Source organism: Muscardinus avellanarius (assembly GCF_963383645.1).
Source record: "Muscardinus avellanarius genome assembly, chromosome: 10".
NCBI lineage: Eukaryota > Metazoa > Chordata > Mammalia > Rodentia > Gliridae > Muscardinus > Muscardinus avellanarius.
Genome location: NC_137796.1, coordinates 56,186,209 through 56,200,773, shown reverse-complemented (window position 1 = coordinate 56,200,773; position 14,565 = coordinate 56,186,209). Strand labels below are relative to the sequence as shown.

At 55.4% G+C, this 14,565-nt stretch overlaps 1 protein-coding gene across 1 annotated transcript in view; it reads right to left on the bottom strand.

The window, feature by feature from the left end:
• Positions 1–174: 174 nt before the first annotated feature.
• Positions 175–14,565, bottom strand: part of SYMPK (symplekin scaffold protein) — a gene marked incomplete at its 3' end in the record, with an annotated part of 32,619 nt that continues 18,228 nt past the window's right edge. Inside the window, exons 14-26 of the mRNA XM_080702759.1 lie at positions 13,712–13,793; positions 13,446–13,559; positions 11,820–11,967; positions 11,028–11,188; positions 9,495–9,603; positions 8,918–9,018; positions 8,389–8,479; positions 7,440–7,541; positions 2,848–3,035; positions 1,293–1,469; positions 1,050–1,145; positions 424–750; positions 175–312 (exon numbers count right to left, since the gene is read on the bottom strand). Coding sequence (XP_080558885.1) covers positions 175–312; positions 424–750; positions 1,050–1,145; positions 1,293–1,469; positions 2,848–3,035; positions 7,440–7,541; positions 8,389–8,479; positions 8,918–9,018; positions 9,495–9,603; positions 11,028–11,188; positions 11,820–11,967; positions 13,446–13,559; positions 13,712–13,793 — 1,834 coding nt within the window. The remainder of the gene's footprint in view (positions 313–423; positions 751–1,049; positions 1,146–1,292; positions 1,470–2,847; positions 3,036–7,439; positions 7,542–8,388; positions 8,480–8,917; positions 9,019–9,494; positions 9,604–11,027; positions 11,189–11,819; positions 11,968–13,445; positions 13,560–13,711; positions 13,794–14,565) is intronic.

The window sequence follows — 14,565 nt, the reverse complement described above, 5'->3', positions numbered from 1 at the left end:
AGCGAGCCGTTACCAGGGTGGCGCCCCGCAGGCGCATGCGCGCCAGGAGCATCCCGGGCGCGGGAGGCAGCAAAGAGTGGAGGCGCTTATGTGCGGACTGCTTTCTCCTTTATTTTTTTAAGGCAAAGCACCTGTCAGCCCCACCCTTGCCCCCCACTCCACTCCCAAAGCCCGTCAGCTGTTCCCCTTGGTCTCCGGCTCCCCAGTGTCCTCAGTGGCCGGGCTGGGGGTCTTGGTGTGGTCTTCCCCAGCAGGGGCAAGGGTCTGGGGGCTCCGCTCCTCCTTCGAGGTCAAGCCGCCCACTGCGGCCTCCTGGTGGTAGAAGGCAAGGGACAACAGGTCAAGAGTGGAGTCCTCATCCTTGCCCCGCCCCGTTACCACTGGGGCCTTGATTCTTCCTTTGCACTCGGTTGTCACCCCTACCTTAGGCAGGGGCCCCTCAAGACTAGAGTCCAGGAGTGCGGCCTCCGTCAGGCCGGAGTCGTCATCCATGCTGATGAAGATGGCCGGGGCCTCGCACTCAGGCCCCTCTTCCCGGAAATCCATGGCTTCCTCCGCTGCTGGGGGAGGGCCCAGCCGGGCCACCGAGGACGAAGAAGAGGTGGGTGCTACCACGCCTCCAGGCTTCAGCTTCTGCTCCTCCTCCAGCTGCCGCTTTAAGGCCTTCTCCTGGGCCAGCCGCAGGCCAATGAGGTCCTGCGGGGGCCGGGGAGCTGGGGCTGGGGCCAGTGCCAGGGGCTCCAGGTCATCCTGGGGCGGGAGGGGCACACACAGAGATCAGGACACTGATCTCAGAGGATGGGAAAAGGAAGCAGAGACCACCTTGCCACGAAATGCAAGAGTGCACAGGTCAGCACCTTTGCGCTGTGGGCACAGGGAGGAAGGGCGGCTGTCCACACCCCACGCCCCTTCCGCGGGGGTCTGCTTTTAGGCGCAGAGGTGGCTCAGGTACCGGAGCCTCTCCAGCCACAGGAAGCAGCAGGCCCTGGCTGGTTCCCAGTGGGAGAGTGGGGCTCGGGAGGCCCAGGGGTGGGCAGCAGGGCCCTCACCTCTTCCAGGGGCCCTGCAGGTGCCTCCTTGGCTTCCGGCTCCTGCTTGCCACTGGCCTCCAAGATGGTCATGATGGAATTGGGGATGTGCGCTTGCTAAGTGAAGATCAGGAGGACGCACTGTGGAGAGCTCTGGCTTGGAGACCCCAGACCCCACTACGGCTCCTGGCCTGCGGCTTGGCAGGGCTCCCCTCTGCCCAACCCCTGCTGCCCTGCAGGGCTGCCCGCCCACAGCTGGGGTACCTGGTGGGGGGTGAAGGAGCGCACGTGGGCTAGCAGGGGCTCCCGGAGCTCCGGGCACTTGTCAAACACAGCTCCAAGCTGCTGGGGCGGTAGCTGCAGGATGACTTGGAAGCTCTGGGGCTTGGTTCGCTGGCAGCACTTGATGAAGCCCTCCCATACTTTGGGGTACTTCCACACCTAGACCAGGCAGGGAAGGAGCTGTTGTAGGGGCTGCAGGCAGCCACCCAGCCCAGACACTGGGAGAAAGGCCTCGCTGTAGCAGGGCCCAGCTCCCACCTGAGATTCCTTTGGGCTCCACACAGCTCTGGCCTCCCTCTCCCCCGGAGAGCTCTACATTCACGGTCCACGCAGCTAGAACATGAGGGTAACTTGGAGAGAAGGAAGCCCTGAGCACCCTCTTTCCTGAGGCTCTCCCTGGCTCAGGGCCGGGTGAGAACCAGCTCATGCTGTTCTCACAGCAGACTCTAGAGGGTGACATCAGCAAGGCTGATGTCAAGGCAAGGAGGGGCAGGGACTTGCCCAGGGTCACAGGACAGTGGGCGGAAATGTGGACCCAGGTCGGCCGGATTCCACACGAAGCCTCAGTCAGATGGTGAAAAGCAGCAGCTTCTGGGCTGCTTGGCCTTTTTTGTTTCACTTGGTAGGTCTTTTTTTTTTTTTTTCCTCCTTTGGGTGGTGATGGTACTGGGGATGGAATTCAAGACCTCATATATACTAGGCAGGCACACTGCCATTAAGCTACATCCCCAAACCCCCATTTTTTATGGTACTAGGGGCAGAACCCAGAGGCATTCTATCTCTGAGCTACACTACTAGCCCCCCTTATTATTTGGAAACAGGGTCTCACAAAGTTGTGAGGGCCTCACTAAGTAGCTAAGGCTGTCCTCAAACCATGCTCCTTCTGTCTCAGACTCCCAAGTACTGGGATTACAAGCATGTACCACCACACCCTGAAGGGTGCTGCCCCAACCCCCTCCCTTTTTGCAGTCCTGGGTATAGAACCCAGGGGTATTCTATTTCCAAGCTATACCCCCCAGCTCTATTTTTTAATTCGTTATGAAACAGGGTCTCACTGAGTTGCAAAGGGCCTCGCTAATTAACTGAAGCTGTCTATGAACTGCAATCCTCCTGTCTCAGCCTTCTGAATGAGGCTCCACACCATACCCCAAAGGGTGTGGCCCCAAACCCGCAATCCTCTTGCCTCGGTTTAGACAGCTCGGATTGCAGGTGTTGTGCCACGTGCCCACCTTGTTATGGTATTCTAAAAGCCCTAGTTACTAATCTGAGAACTAGACCATCTTTCAGCTGTGCTGTGTCCTGGCCAGGTGCATGGTGGTGGAAGAAAAGGGGCAGCTATGCCTCTACGGTGGTGCACCCCATACAGCCTACACTGCTCCTACCACCTAGCTGCCTCCTCACCACCCTGTGGCCACTGGAGGAGTTTCAAGAGCCTACCTCCAGCCAGGCTCCCTGGGGGAAGGGAGGCCGCAGGCGAGAAAGGACCCGTTCTGCCTCAGCTGCCTGGGACCTGGGCTGCCTAGCAAGGTGTGGTTACCTGCTTCATGATGAGGCGGGACAGGATGTTCATGACGAAGCCCCCCAGGCGGGGGTACATGGTCAGGGACTGGATGACGGTCCTCATGAGCAGCATGGGCAGGGGGCTCTGCTCCATCAGCTGCTGCATCACCACGGCCAGCACCTCCGACGTGTATACATTCCGCTCCGCAAAGCACAGGTTGGTGGCTGCGAGGAGCGGAGAGTGGGCCTGTCCTCTTTGCCCAGCTGCTGCTGGAAATGGGTATCCCAACCCCCTCAGAGAGCCTCAGCCCCACTGCCCCCAGGAGGGGAGGAACTGCCTGGCTTTACCACCCTGGCCCCAGAAGGCCACTTTGTAAGGGCATGGAAGCCCATGGGCTTGGTGCAAAGGAGAAGACACGTCAACTCCTGGAAGCCCCATCCTGGGTGCAGCGGGGACACCTGGGCTCTTCCTTTGAGGGCAGCCCTGGGAAAAGCTGGGCCAGGACAGACATGTTGTCAACCCCCTGGGGCCCCTCTCTGGCTTCTCAGGAGTGACAGTGCACCTCCAGCCATACTGACTTCTAGAGGCCTCTCTAAAGGCGACAGGAGGTACTCCTCCACTAGAAGGCACAGGGCTTGTGCTTGTGCCAGGATGATGAGGGCCACCAGGCTTAGGCATGTGTGGGGAGACACAGGGAAGGTCAGTAGAATAATAACAAGAGGAGGGACCAGGGATGAGGCTGGGAAATAGGATGACCCACCTGGATCAGCACCCAGTGCCAGGACCCTGAGGATGGCAAAACATGAGCAACCAGAATGGGCTCTGCTCCCCAAGGAGTGGTGCTGCTTTCCCTACCCAGTATTAATGGGGAGACCCCAGAAGTTGCCTGTGAAGCCCACCTTCCCCAAACACCACTTGCCATGTGCGTGTCAATCAGGAAGTCTTTATTGAGCCAGAAGAGAGGCCCCCCAATCCGTGAGAGGCTAATGGAGAAGGGGGTGATGCTTTAAGGAGCTGGAAGGCCCAAGAAGGGAAGAGGGAGGCATTACAGAAGATGGGGACGAGGCTCTGGAGAGGCAGAGGAACGGGGGAGGGCTTGCTGGAAACTGAGGAGGCACCAGGCGCCCTCTCCCTCCCCAAGGCCAGGCCTATGGGTCCTGCCTGTCCTGTTGCCTGAAGGCCAGAGAAGGGACCCCTAAGCCGAGTTCTGCTCAGCCTCTAACCCACTTTGTGTGTGTGTGTGTGTGTGTGTGTGTGTGTGTGTGTGTGTGTGTGTGTGTGTGGTACTGGGGGTGGAACCCAGGGGCATTGTACCTCTGAGCTATACCCCCAGCCCCATATTTAAGTTATTATTATTATTATTATTATTATTATTATTATTATTATTATTATGGTGGTACAGGGGTTCCTGGAAGCTCGTCTAGCTCCAGGCTACACTCCCAGACCTATTTTATATTTTTATTTGGAAACAGGGTCTCTTAAGCCAGCAAGGCTGGCTTCGAACCTGAGCGATCCTCCTGTCTCCGCCTCCCAAGCGCGGGGATTACAAGCATGCACCACCATGCCTGGCCTATATTTATAAAGTCTTTTTTATTTTTGAAACAGGGTCTCACTGAGTTGCAAAGGGCCTCGCTAAGTAGCTGAGGCTGTCCGTGAACTGCGATCCTCCGGTCTCAGCCTCCAAATGCTGGGATTACAAGCGTGTGTTACCATGCCTGGCTTCTAACCCACTCTTCACACAGCAGCTTGTAGGGTCTCCCAAAAGCTCAGTGATCTCTCCTCCCTTCACAGGACCTCAATGGATCAAAGCCAAATTCCCACTGAGGCCCAGAAGACATTCAGGGGCAGCCGGGGTCTCCCATGTTTACAACCTGAACTCATCTGTCAGGCCCTTTCCTCAGCCCTGGGCTCCAGTGAGCTCAGCTCAGCTGTTTCTAGGAGGAAACAGCCTTGGCATCTGTAGCCGCCTAACCCTTCTCATCTGCCCCACCTGGTTATGGCCCTGTCCTCTGACAGCTCTTCTCCCTGCCTAGACCCTGAGCCCTGGGGGAACAGGGCCAAGGCTGTCGCCACCTCTGTCCTGTCCCCAGCACCACTCAGGATGGACTGACCAGTGTTGAGTGAGTTTTCTCAAGTGTGGAACAGCTCACTGATAATGGGTCTGGTTACAGAGGAGGCAGAGCAGGTGCTTTCCATCCCAAGCATCTCAAGGGGGTGGTGGTAGGGAAGTCCATAGCCTGGGACCCCAGACTTGGAGATCCTTTTTTTGTTCTTTTTGGTACTGGGGATTGAACCCAGGGGCATTCTATCTCTGAGCTATACCCCCAGCCCTATTTTATTCTTCATTTTTTAAACAGGGCCTCACTAAGTAGCTGAGCTGTCACAGCCTCCCAAGTGCTGGGATTACAAGTGTGCAGCACCACACCTGGCTCAGGGATCCCCCCCCCCACATTGCTCTCTTTGGCTACAGGTGTATGGGGGAGCAACTGGCAGGATGCTGAGGTGCCAATATGCACAGGAGGCCAGACTCCTTAGTTTGGCTCATGAGGTAGGGGTGCTGGTGCAGCTAGGACCATAGGACCCAAGCAGAAAGTGCTCTGGGCCAGGCTGGGTTGAGTGGGAATGTAAAGAGTAAGCCCTGCTGACAACTCCAGGGCCTGCCTGCTGGTTGCCTATGTGACTCCTGGCCAGGCCCCCTGGGCCAAGGTTCTTCCAGGTAATACAACAGCCCCACCCAAGGCTTCTATTCTGGGTCCATGAGCCTTAGTGGATGTAGTGGTGTCTGCCAATCCCCTCAAAAGGTCTGCAAACAGCCAAGCAAGGTGGTGCAACCTATAATCCCAATATTTGGGAGGCTAAGACAGAAGGATCACAAGTTCAAAACCAGCCTCAGCACACAGTGAGACTCATCAACCTAGCCAGACTTTTTTTTTTTTGGTGGCAATGGAGATTGAAGCCAGAGGTATTCTACCTCTAGCTACACTCCCTGTCCTTTTTTCTTTTTTTTTCTTTTTTTGAAACAGGGTCTAGCTAGACTGCAGAAAGTTTCACTAAGTTTTTATTTATTTATTTATTTATTTATTTTTTGTGTGTGTGGGTCAGGGGATGGAACCCAGGGGCATATGACCTCTGAGCTACACCCTCTGCCCTACTTTTTATTCTTTATTTTGAAAGCAGGTCTCCCTGAGTTGCGGAGGGCCTCACTAAGTAGCTGAGGCTGTCCACAAACTAGGATCCTCTGGTCTCAGGATCCCGAATGCTGGGATTATAAGTGTGAGCCACCATGCCCGGCTAGTTTGACTAAGTTATTGAGGTTGTCTTTGAACCTGTGACCCTCCTGTCTCAGGCTCGCAAATACTAGGATTACAGGCATGTATCACCATGCCTACCTTAATGAAACAGATTCAAAACTAAAATAGGGCTGAAGGTATAGCCTGGAGGTAGAATGTCCCTGGGTTTAATCTCCAGTACTACACACACACACACACAAAGTGTGGAGAGAGCTGCAAACCAAATGAGCACCCTGCCCTTGGGAATGGGCAAGAACTTTCCTCAGTGTATCTCGGGGCTCAGTGGTAGAGCATCGGTGGCTCAGGACGTCCCCAGAAGACAGGGAGGTGGAGTGTGAGGCAGCCTAGACTATACTCCTGGACTGGAACTTCAAGACCTATTCTCCCCCCGCCCTTCCTTTAGAGGACTCGGTGCCTCCTCAGTGCCACAGCTTCACAAGCTCACCTCCTGTCCTAGACATTTCTGAGAAGTGCTAAGCAGGGCTGGGAGAAGAGTCACTGCAGAAGCTACTTCATGCTAGAACATGAAACAAAGCTGCACAGAGAGGATGCTCCCCACCCCAAGATTCAAAGAGGAATCAAGGGCAGCTGTCTCCAAAACAGAGGGTGGGGGTAGGGCCTCCACCTCCCTGGCCCAGGAGGGCTTCTGACCCAGAAACTCAGGGAGGGAGGGAGCAGAGGGCTCTGGGGAGGGCTGTAGGCAAGTGGCCTTTCTCAGGTGGGGGGCTGTCCTGAGACTCTGGGTGCTTGGGCAGTAAAAACTTACAACTCAGGTCCACATTAGTTCAGATTCTGTGTTTTCCAGGACATCACTCCAGCCTGTGTGGTCCTGAACAAGTTACTTAATCTCTCTGAAATTCTTGATTCATGTCTACAAGTGGAAGTTGCCATACTTACCAAGTAAAGACAGAGGTCAACAGGAGCAGGCCGGTGGGCATTAAGGAGGGCCTGGCCCAGCAGGGCTGGGCAGGGAGTGGCTGCAGGTTCTGCAGCCTCACCTTGGGGCCAGCTGGCCCTGGGCCCATCTGCTCTGCTGTGGCCTCTGGGCATCTCTCACAATGGCTCTGCTTCTGCCTGCCCCAGGGGTGGGGGAGGGCTCCCCTCCTTCCCTAGGGCTGCCCGCGGGTGCACAGGAGGCACATCGTGTCTGTGTGGAGGCAGGAAGGGGGCGGGCTGGGATAGGCAGGCCTTGGGGCAGGGACGGGAGCGAGTGGCTCTCAGAGCTCTGAGGAGAGCTGCAGGAGGACAGTCTTCAATGTGGCTAAACACCAGGACTACATGGGTGTCTGAGGCTCTGCCCCCTAGTTGGGCCATCGAAGCGGGGTAGGGGCACCTCACCTTTGATGATGGATTTCATGTCGCACTTCACAGAGTCAATGTTGTGCAATGCAATCAGGAGCTCGCCAGGGTTCAAGGGGGACAGAGCTGAGTTCCCCTCGCCTGTATTGGTGGGAGGGGTGGGGACAGCGGGGAGGCCTAGGTGAACAGGTATTCAAGTTTCCCAGCCTGAAGGGTGGCAAATGCAGGTGAGCACTTTCTTCTTCAGAAGGGCTGGGGGAGGAACTGAATGAAGTGGCCTGAGGTCCTCACCCACTCTGCCACTTCCCCACCCTGGCGTCCCACCCTTGTTGGGCTGTGCACTCCAAAGATAGGGTGAGGACCAGCACAAAGGTAGGGTGAGGACCAGGCCGGGCTCCCAGCACAAACTCCGGCAAGGCCCAGATGCTCACGGGTACTGCATGCCAAGCCAAGCCATGCAATGGACTTAAGGGAAAGTGGCCAGAGTCCTCCACTGCACCAGGGGACCAAGGACGGAAGGAAAAAGGCTGGGGAGGTGGTCCTCTGCTACTGGACAGTCCCAGACACTCACTCACACTCTCACTCTCTCTCTCTCTCTCTCTCTCTCTCTCTCTCTCTCTCTCTCTCTCTCTGTGTGTGTGTGTGTGTGTGTGTGTGTGTGTGTGTTGCCATCTGAGGCTACAGTGTGACGAGCTGGGAATCCATCCTACATTACTTGGTAGTTTTTCTTTTGTTCCTTTTTATCATGTCAGACCAAATATCCCAATGTCCCAGCCCACTGCTTGAGAGATTCAGGCAAGATCTGAGGAGGAATCAAGGAAGGCCTGGGAGCTATAGCACACGTCAGGCCCAGGCCAGATGGCCCTGCAGGGAGCAGGATGTGTCTGTCCTCTCTCCCTGAGGAGGCAGCACAAAGCCTCCAGGCACTCCCATCTCACCTCCCACTCCACCACCTGGAGGGGAAACTGAGGGCCGGGCCCTCACCTACCGTGCTGGGTGCCCAGCAGGCGGTTGAAGACCTCCTTCACCACGATGGGGTTGAGCTTGATGAGTTTAGGCAGGGCCTGGATCACCTCCTTCTACAGGAAGGAGAGAGAAGGGGTGGCGGGTCAGATGTGCCCCCACTTGCTTGCCAGGGGAAAGGCTCCCACACTTAGGGTGCACCCTCCTCTCTCCTCTGCCAGCCCCCTGCAGGTGTGCAAGTGGACAGCACCATCCTCACCACCCTCCAGGCAGAGAGGAGGCCCGCCCGAGGCCCCGCAGCCCTTCAGGGCGAGACCTGAGGGGGAGTGTCCACATCCTGAGCATGCCAATGCCCCTGTAGTGCAACGCAGGCCTCAGGATGTCACTGCGCTCAATGACAGGTGAGAAGTGAGGCTCTGCCTGAGGCCAGCAGGGCCGAGGCAGTACTGGTCTGGCACTTCACGTGGGGACCTGGGCCTCTGACCACAGGCCACATTGTCCCCACCTTCCCCTATTGGCCTTTGCCCACTACTGTGCCAGACAGCCACTCGTACCTTCTCCAGACCATTGAGCACCGGGATGAGGAAGCGGACGTCGGGCAGCCGCTTGTGGTAGAGGTCCCTCACCCGCTTCACCAGCTCCGGGGAAGGCGGGACTGCAGGGAGAGGAGCAGGACGCAGAGTTGGGGGTGGAGATAAAGGTAAGCACCAGTGGGAGTATTCCACTTCAGAGCAGGGGTCTGTGGCCCTGGCTTTTCACATGCAGTTAGTGCCACGCTGCTCTAGATAGAGAAACTGAAGCCCTAGGGTGGGAGAGACCCACAAATTTAGTGGTTGGAGAATCAAAATTCTGATCTCCAGGCCGTGTGTGGTGGCGCACGCTTGTAATTCCAGAGCTTGGGAGGCTGAGACAGGAGGATTGCACAGGTTTGAAGCCAGCCTCAGCCACTTAGTGAGGCTCTCAGCTACTTAGTGAGACCCTGTTTCCAAATAAAGTATAGGAGTATAGCCCAGAGGTAGCAAAGTCCCTGGGTTCCACCCCTAGTACCACCATTAAAAAAAAAAAAAAATCTGATCCCAAGGGTTGGGAAGAAGTAGAGAAAAGAGATGAAGAGGGGGAGTCCCTAGGCACCTTTATCTGTGAGGCTGTGCAGGCACCGGGTGACCAGTGTTTCTGCTCCTTTGGGGCAGTTTTCCACCAGCAGAAGCAGCTCCGGTGAGTTCATGCCCATTCCTCGAATCTAGAAGCAGAATCAGGACATATCAGGCGAAAGCTCAGGAAGGCCAGGGTCTCAGTAGAGCGGGAGGGGGAGATGCTGAGACCAGGGGTAAGCACAGATGACAGAGCTGAGAACTGGGAGAAATGTGGGGAGGTGAGGGCACGTGGTTCAGAGTACTCCATCTTTTTCACCTAAGATCAGCCGAGTTTCCTCCAGTTCCTTGGCCATGCTGGTTTCCTCCCTCCTCTTTTGCTGCCTCAAATATAGCCTAAACTTTTTTTTTGTTTTGCGGGTCTGGGGACGGAACCCAGGGGCATTTGACCTCTGAGCTACACCCCCTGCCCTATTTTTTATTCTTTATTTTGAAACCGGGTCTCACTGAGTTGCAAAGGGCCTCACCAAGTAGCTGAGGCTGTCTGTGGACCACGATCCTCCAGTCTCAGCCTCCTAAATGCTGGGATTACAAGGGTACACCAGCACGCCCGGCTTCTTTTTTATTTGAAATAGGATCCCACCAAGTTGCTGAGGCAAACTTGTGATCCTCCTGTCTCAGCCTCCCAAGTACTGGGATTACAGACACACCACGTCTGGCCCTAGCCTGGCCTTTAGTGCCAACCTGGGCTTCACCTCCTTGGAAAGGCTTTCCTGGCTCCTGTCCCTCTTGTGACTGTTACCACCCCATTTTGGTGAATGCCAAGTGTGCTCAGCATGCGGTAGCTTCCAGAGCCACATGCAGAGAGCAGGCGTCAGGCTCCCTTTGCTCAATCAACACTTTTGGCTATTCTGGTATCCTAGGCACTCAAGTCCACTGGGCCCTTTTTCGCAAACTACAATTGGCTCATTTTTAAAATGGCATCAACACCTGCTTCATCCAATAAGCTCGTCATTCCCATTTTGCAGGTAAGACCACCACCAAGCCTAGGAGGCATATATGTGTGAATAAACATACCACTCTCTCCCTTTGTTTCTATTGGGAGTTTAATAAAAGTCTACGCAGAGATGAGGTGTATAAAGTAGTTTCAGTTCCACTGCAAAGTGGAGGGCAGACATTCCAAGCTACAGGTGTTGGTCTGCCACAGAGTTGCTTCCTGTGAGGGCAGCCCTGTGGCTCGAGTGAAAGAACAGGAAGGACACTGTTACACAATGACAGCTAAGCTTCCCATTAGCATCAAGGGGAAGGCCAGCTCATCAGTGAGTGGCACAGATGCTGATGTGCACAAGGTCAGGGACTCCTTGCAACTGCTGGGGGATGACACCCCTTGTTCTCACTGAAGGGCTCCAAAGTCACAGTGAAAAAGGAAGAGGCAGAACATGCACCCAGGTCAGTCTAACACCAGGCTCAAGGAACAGCCACCCAAGGGCTACAGAGCCACAGGCCAGGCTGACAGCACCTTGCACTAAGCACATGCAGAGGTAGGCAGGGCCTGTGGGCTCAGGGGCCTCACCGGCTGCTCAATGACCCTCAGCACTGTCCGCTTGATGTCGGCGATGGCCTCAGTGTACACAGCAGCCAGCTCGTGGATCAGCTTGTGGTTCTGGGGCAGGAGGGCCAGGTAGAGGTACAGACACTGCTTCACCGTCTCCTCGGTCCAGGGCGCCGCCACCTCTGGCGGGACAGGGTCAAGCATTACACTTACCCACATGCTCCTCCCCAAGCCCGAGGGTCTGTCCCTTCTCAAACAGGCAGGCAGGCAGAGGAGGCAGCCAGGACTGAGAAGCAAATGGCCTCAGAAGTGGGGCAGGATGAGGACTCCCTACCTCCTGCTGATCCTCAAGCCACAGGTGACTGTGGGATCTTTTTAAAGTGCACTTCTGGCCCTGGCCCTGACTGAGAGCTGCCTAAACTGCCTGTGGCCTCAGGATGAGCCCCAGCTCCTCACTTGGCATTACCTATAGGTACTGGTAAGAAGCGGTGCAGCCTGGGGCCCACAATGCCACACTGTGCCAGCCACCTCACAGGCCTGTGCCTCTCATCACAATCCCAAGCCTCCCACGTAAGGTCCGTTCACATGGGGCCCGGGTCCCCCGTCTGTAATTCTGGAGGTGTTGGGGCTTTTTAGGGACCTAGCCTGATATGGCTCTTTCTGGGCCCAGCACTGGCTCGTTCTCCTTGTCCTCCACACCCCCCAACCCTCTCTGTCCCTGGCTACTTTCCCAGCACCATGGGCCCTGTCCTTACTGTCTGGCTGTCTCCACTAGCAGGCCCAGCAAGGGTATCTGATGAACCCGCACCACACCTGTGTCCTTGTCAGCTCCAAACAGCACAGACGGTGGGTTGGGGTGAACCAAGAGCTGCAGGTAGTTGAGGGCAAATTTCTCCACATACTCTCGCAGCTGCTCCTTCTCATACATGCGCTTAATGAACAGCAGCGCTTGAGAGCGCACCTGAGGAAGAGTAGACAATGTGCAAAGGCTGGTGGGTCTGGGGAAGGGATCTACTGAACAGCACTAGCGTGAAAGCGCAGCTCCAGAAAGGTCCGAGCTGGACATCACAGTGCACGCCCATCATCCTGAGATAGGAGAATCCCAGGTTCAAGGCCAACCTTAGTAACTTAGCCAAGTGCCTAATCAACTTAATGAGACCCTGTTTGAAAGTAAAAAATATAAAGGGCTGGGTGTAGCTTGGAGGTAGAATGCCTCTAGGCTCAATCCCCCAAAAAAAAAAAAAAAAAAAAAAGACCAGCACTTGGGAGGCTGAGACAGGAGGATTGCACAAGTTCAAAGCCAGCCTCAGCTACTTAGTGAGGCTCTCAGCAACTTAGTGAGACCCTGTTTCCAAATAAAGTATAAAATAGGTCTGGGAGTATAGCCCGGAGGTAGAAAGCCTCTGGGTTACACCCCCAGTACCACACACACACACACACACACACCAAAAAAAAAAAAAAAAGCAAAAAAAAAAGCAATCTAGTGCAGTGGTGACCTGCGCCTGGGCTTGTTACTGGCCCAGGGAGAGGCTCCCTGGCTCCAGCAGGGCCAGTCTCTCACCCCTCTGCACCAGACTCACTATACTCTGGGCAGGCTAAGCTTTCCTCAGTTCCTCAAAAGTGATGCTCCCTGCCAAGTCTTCCTGGCTTCAAAACTTGGCACATTAAGCTCCCCACTGCCTGGAAAGCCTGGTGCTGGCTAAATCTATTCTGCTCAGACACCATCTGCCGGGAGCTGTGCAAACAGGGTCTGGTCTCAGGCACGACTCTGTCCCCAAAAGCACAGGGCCAGGGCCGGGCATGGTGGCGCATGCTTGTAATCCCCGTGCTCGGGAGGCTGAGACAGGAGGATCGCGCTGGTTCGGAGCCAGCCTCGCTGGCTTAAGAGACCCTGTTTCCACATTAAAAAAGTAAAAAAAAATAGGTCTGGGAATGTAGCCCGTCAGAGTGTATCCCGGAGGTAGAAGGGCTTCCAGGAACCCCAGTACCACTAAAAAAAAACAACAAAAAAAACAAACCACAGGGCCAGGGAAAGGACAGCAAAGGTCTGTTGACAAGAGCATGCTGCTAGGCTGAGTCTGACAAAGGGCTGGAGCAGGATGGGTCAAGGGCCCTCATCAACCATGGCATGTGCACAGCTGCCCTGCCTAGGGCACAGTGCCTACTCACATCTCAGGTCAGGTCTCAGGGGGCAAGTGCCCTCCTCCAGGAAGCCTTCCTTGAACTACTTCTCTTGACCCCGCCCAGAGCTCCACCATGCTACTGTTCCTGACACCTAGCACCTGTCTTCTCAGCCTGTGGCCACACTGACTCCCCTACTGGTTGGTACCCTCTGAACATTTTCAGAGGACTGTGGATGAGGCTGGGCTGGCTGCTGGGGACAGGGGAAGGCCTCTGGAAACTGCTGACCATGTAAGCCCAGTGTGACGCAGGAATCACCTTGTCCTTCTCATGGGAGCTGAGGTCCAGGAGGACATGCAGGTACTGGAATTGGCGAGACGGGCGCTTGAAGATGAGGTCTCGGAGCGTGGACATGCCCAGGTAGGTGCGGCTCTGTGGCAGGAGGGAGTACCAGAGCTCAGCCTGCTGGGTGCACCTTTGGGATTCGTCTCTCTCGCCTCCCGAGGGTCAGTTAGGCAGGTCCTGGCCCTCCTGCTACCCCATGCAAGGCTGAGCCCTGTCTGCCTCACGCGGCCTGCCCTCACCTCGTCCTCGCAGTACTTGCGAATCACTTCCAAGGCACTCTCGGTGATAAGCGGTGCCTCCAGCACCACCTTGGTGAAGATCCTGCCAAGGGAGGCACAGGGCTGGGCTTCAGAGAGGCCATAGGTCCCAAAGATTTGGACATGAACAGGCTGTCCCTCTCTGAACTTGTTTCTCCCTTTTGTCAAACAGGGAACCCTAACTTCACTTACTTAATATAGTAAGAGAAAGAAGGAAGAAAGCATGTTATTTTAGATGTGAGAACCAAGGAAGTCCGCTCTGAGGTAACAGTTGAGTCAACACTAGTGAATGGGAAGGATCTAGCCATGAAGAGCCGGGTATGTGTGGAGTTTCAGGTAGGGGACAGTAGGGACTGAGGCCCTGAACTTGGCATTTTCAAGGACAGATAAGAGGACCAATGTGTTAAAATTTAGGGGGAAGGGATAGAAAATGGATAAAGAGGTTGGTAGGGGTTGGCTATCACAGGCCTCACAGACCACAGTAAGAGGCTCTACTTTATCTCAAGAGCAGTGGAGAGGCCGGGGCTTGGGGCGCACACCTGTAGTCCTAGTACTGGGGAGGCTGAGACAGGAGGATCACAGGTCCCAGGACAGCCTCAGCAAGCAGTAAGATTCTCATCAACCTAGTGAGACCCTGTTTCCAAATAAAAATAAAATAGGCCTAAGGGTGTAGCTCGAGGGTAGAATGCCCCTGGGCTTAACCTCAGTACCACAAAGGGAAAAAAAAAGAGAGAGAGAGAGAGAGAGAGAGAGAGAGAGCGAGCGAGCGAGCGCGCGCACGAGCAGTGGAAAATCACAGAAAGTTCTCATCAGGGAAGTAATCAGACAGAATATGC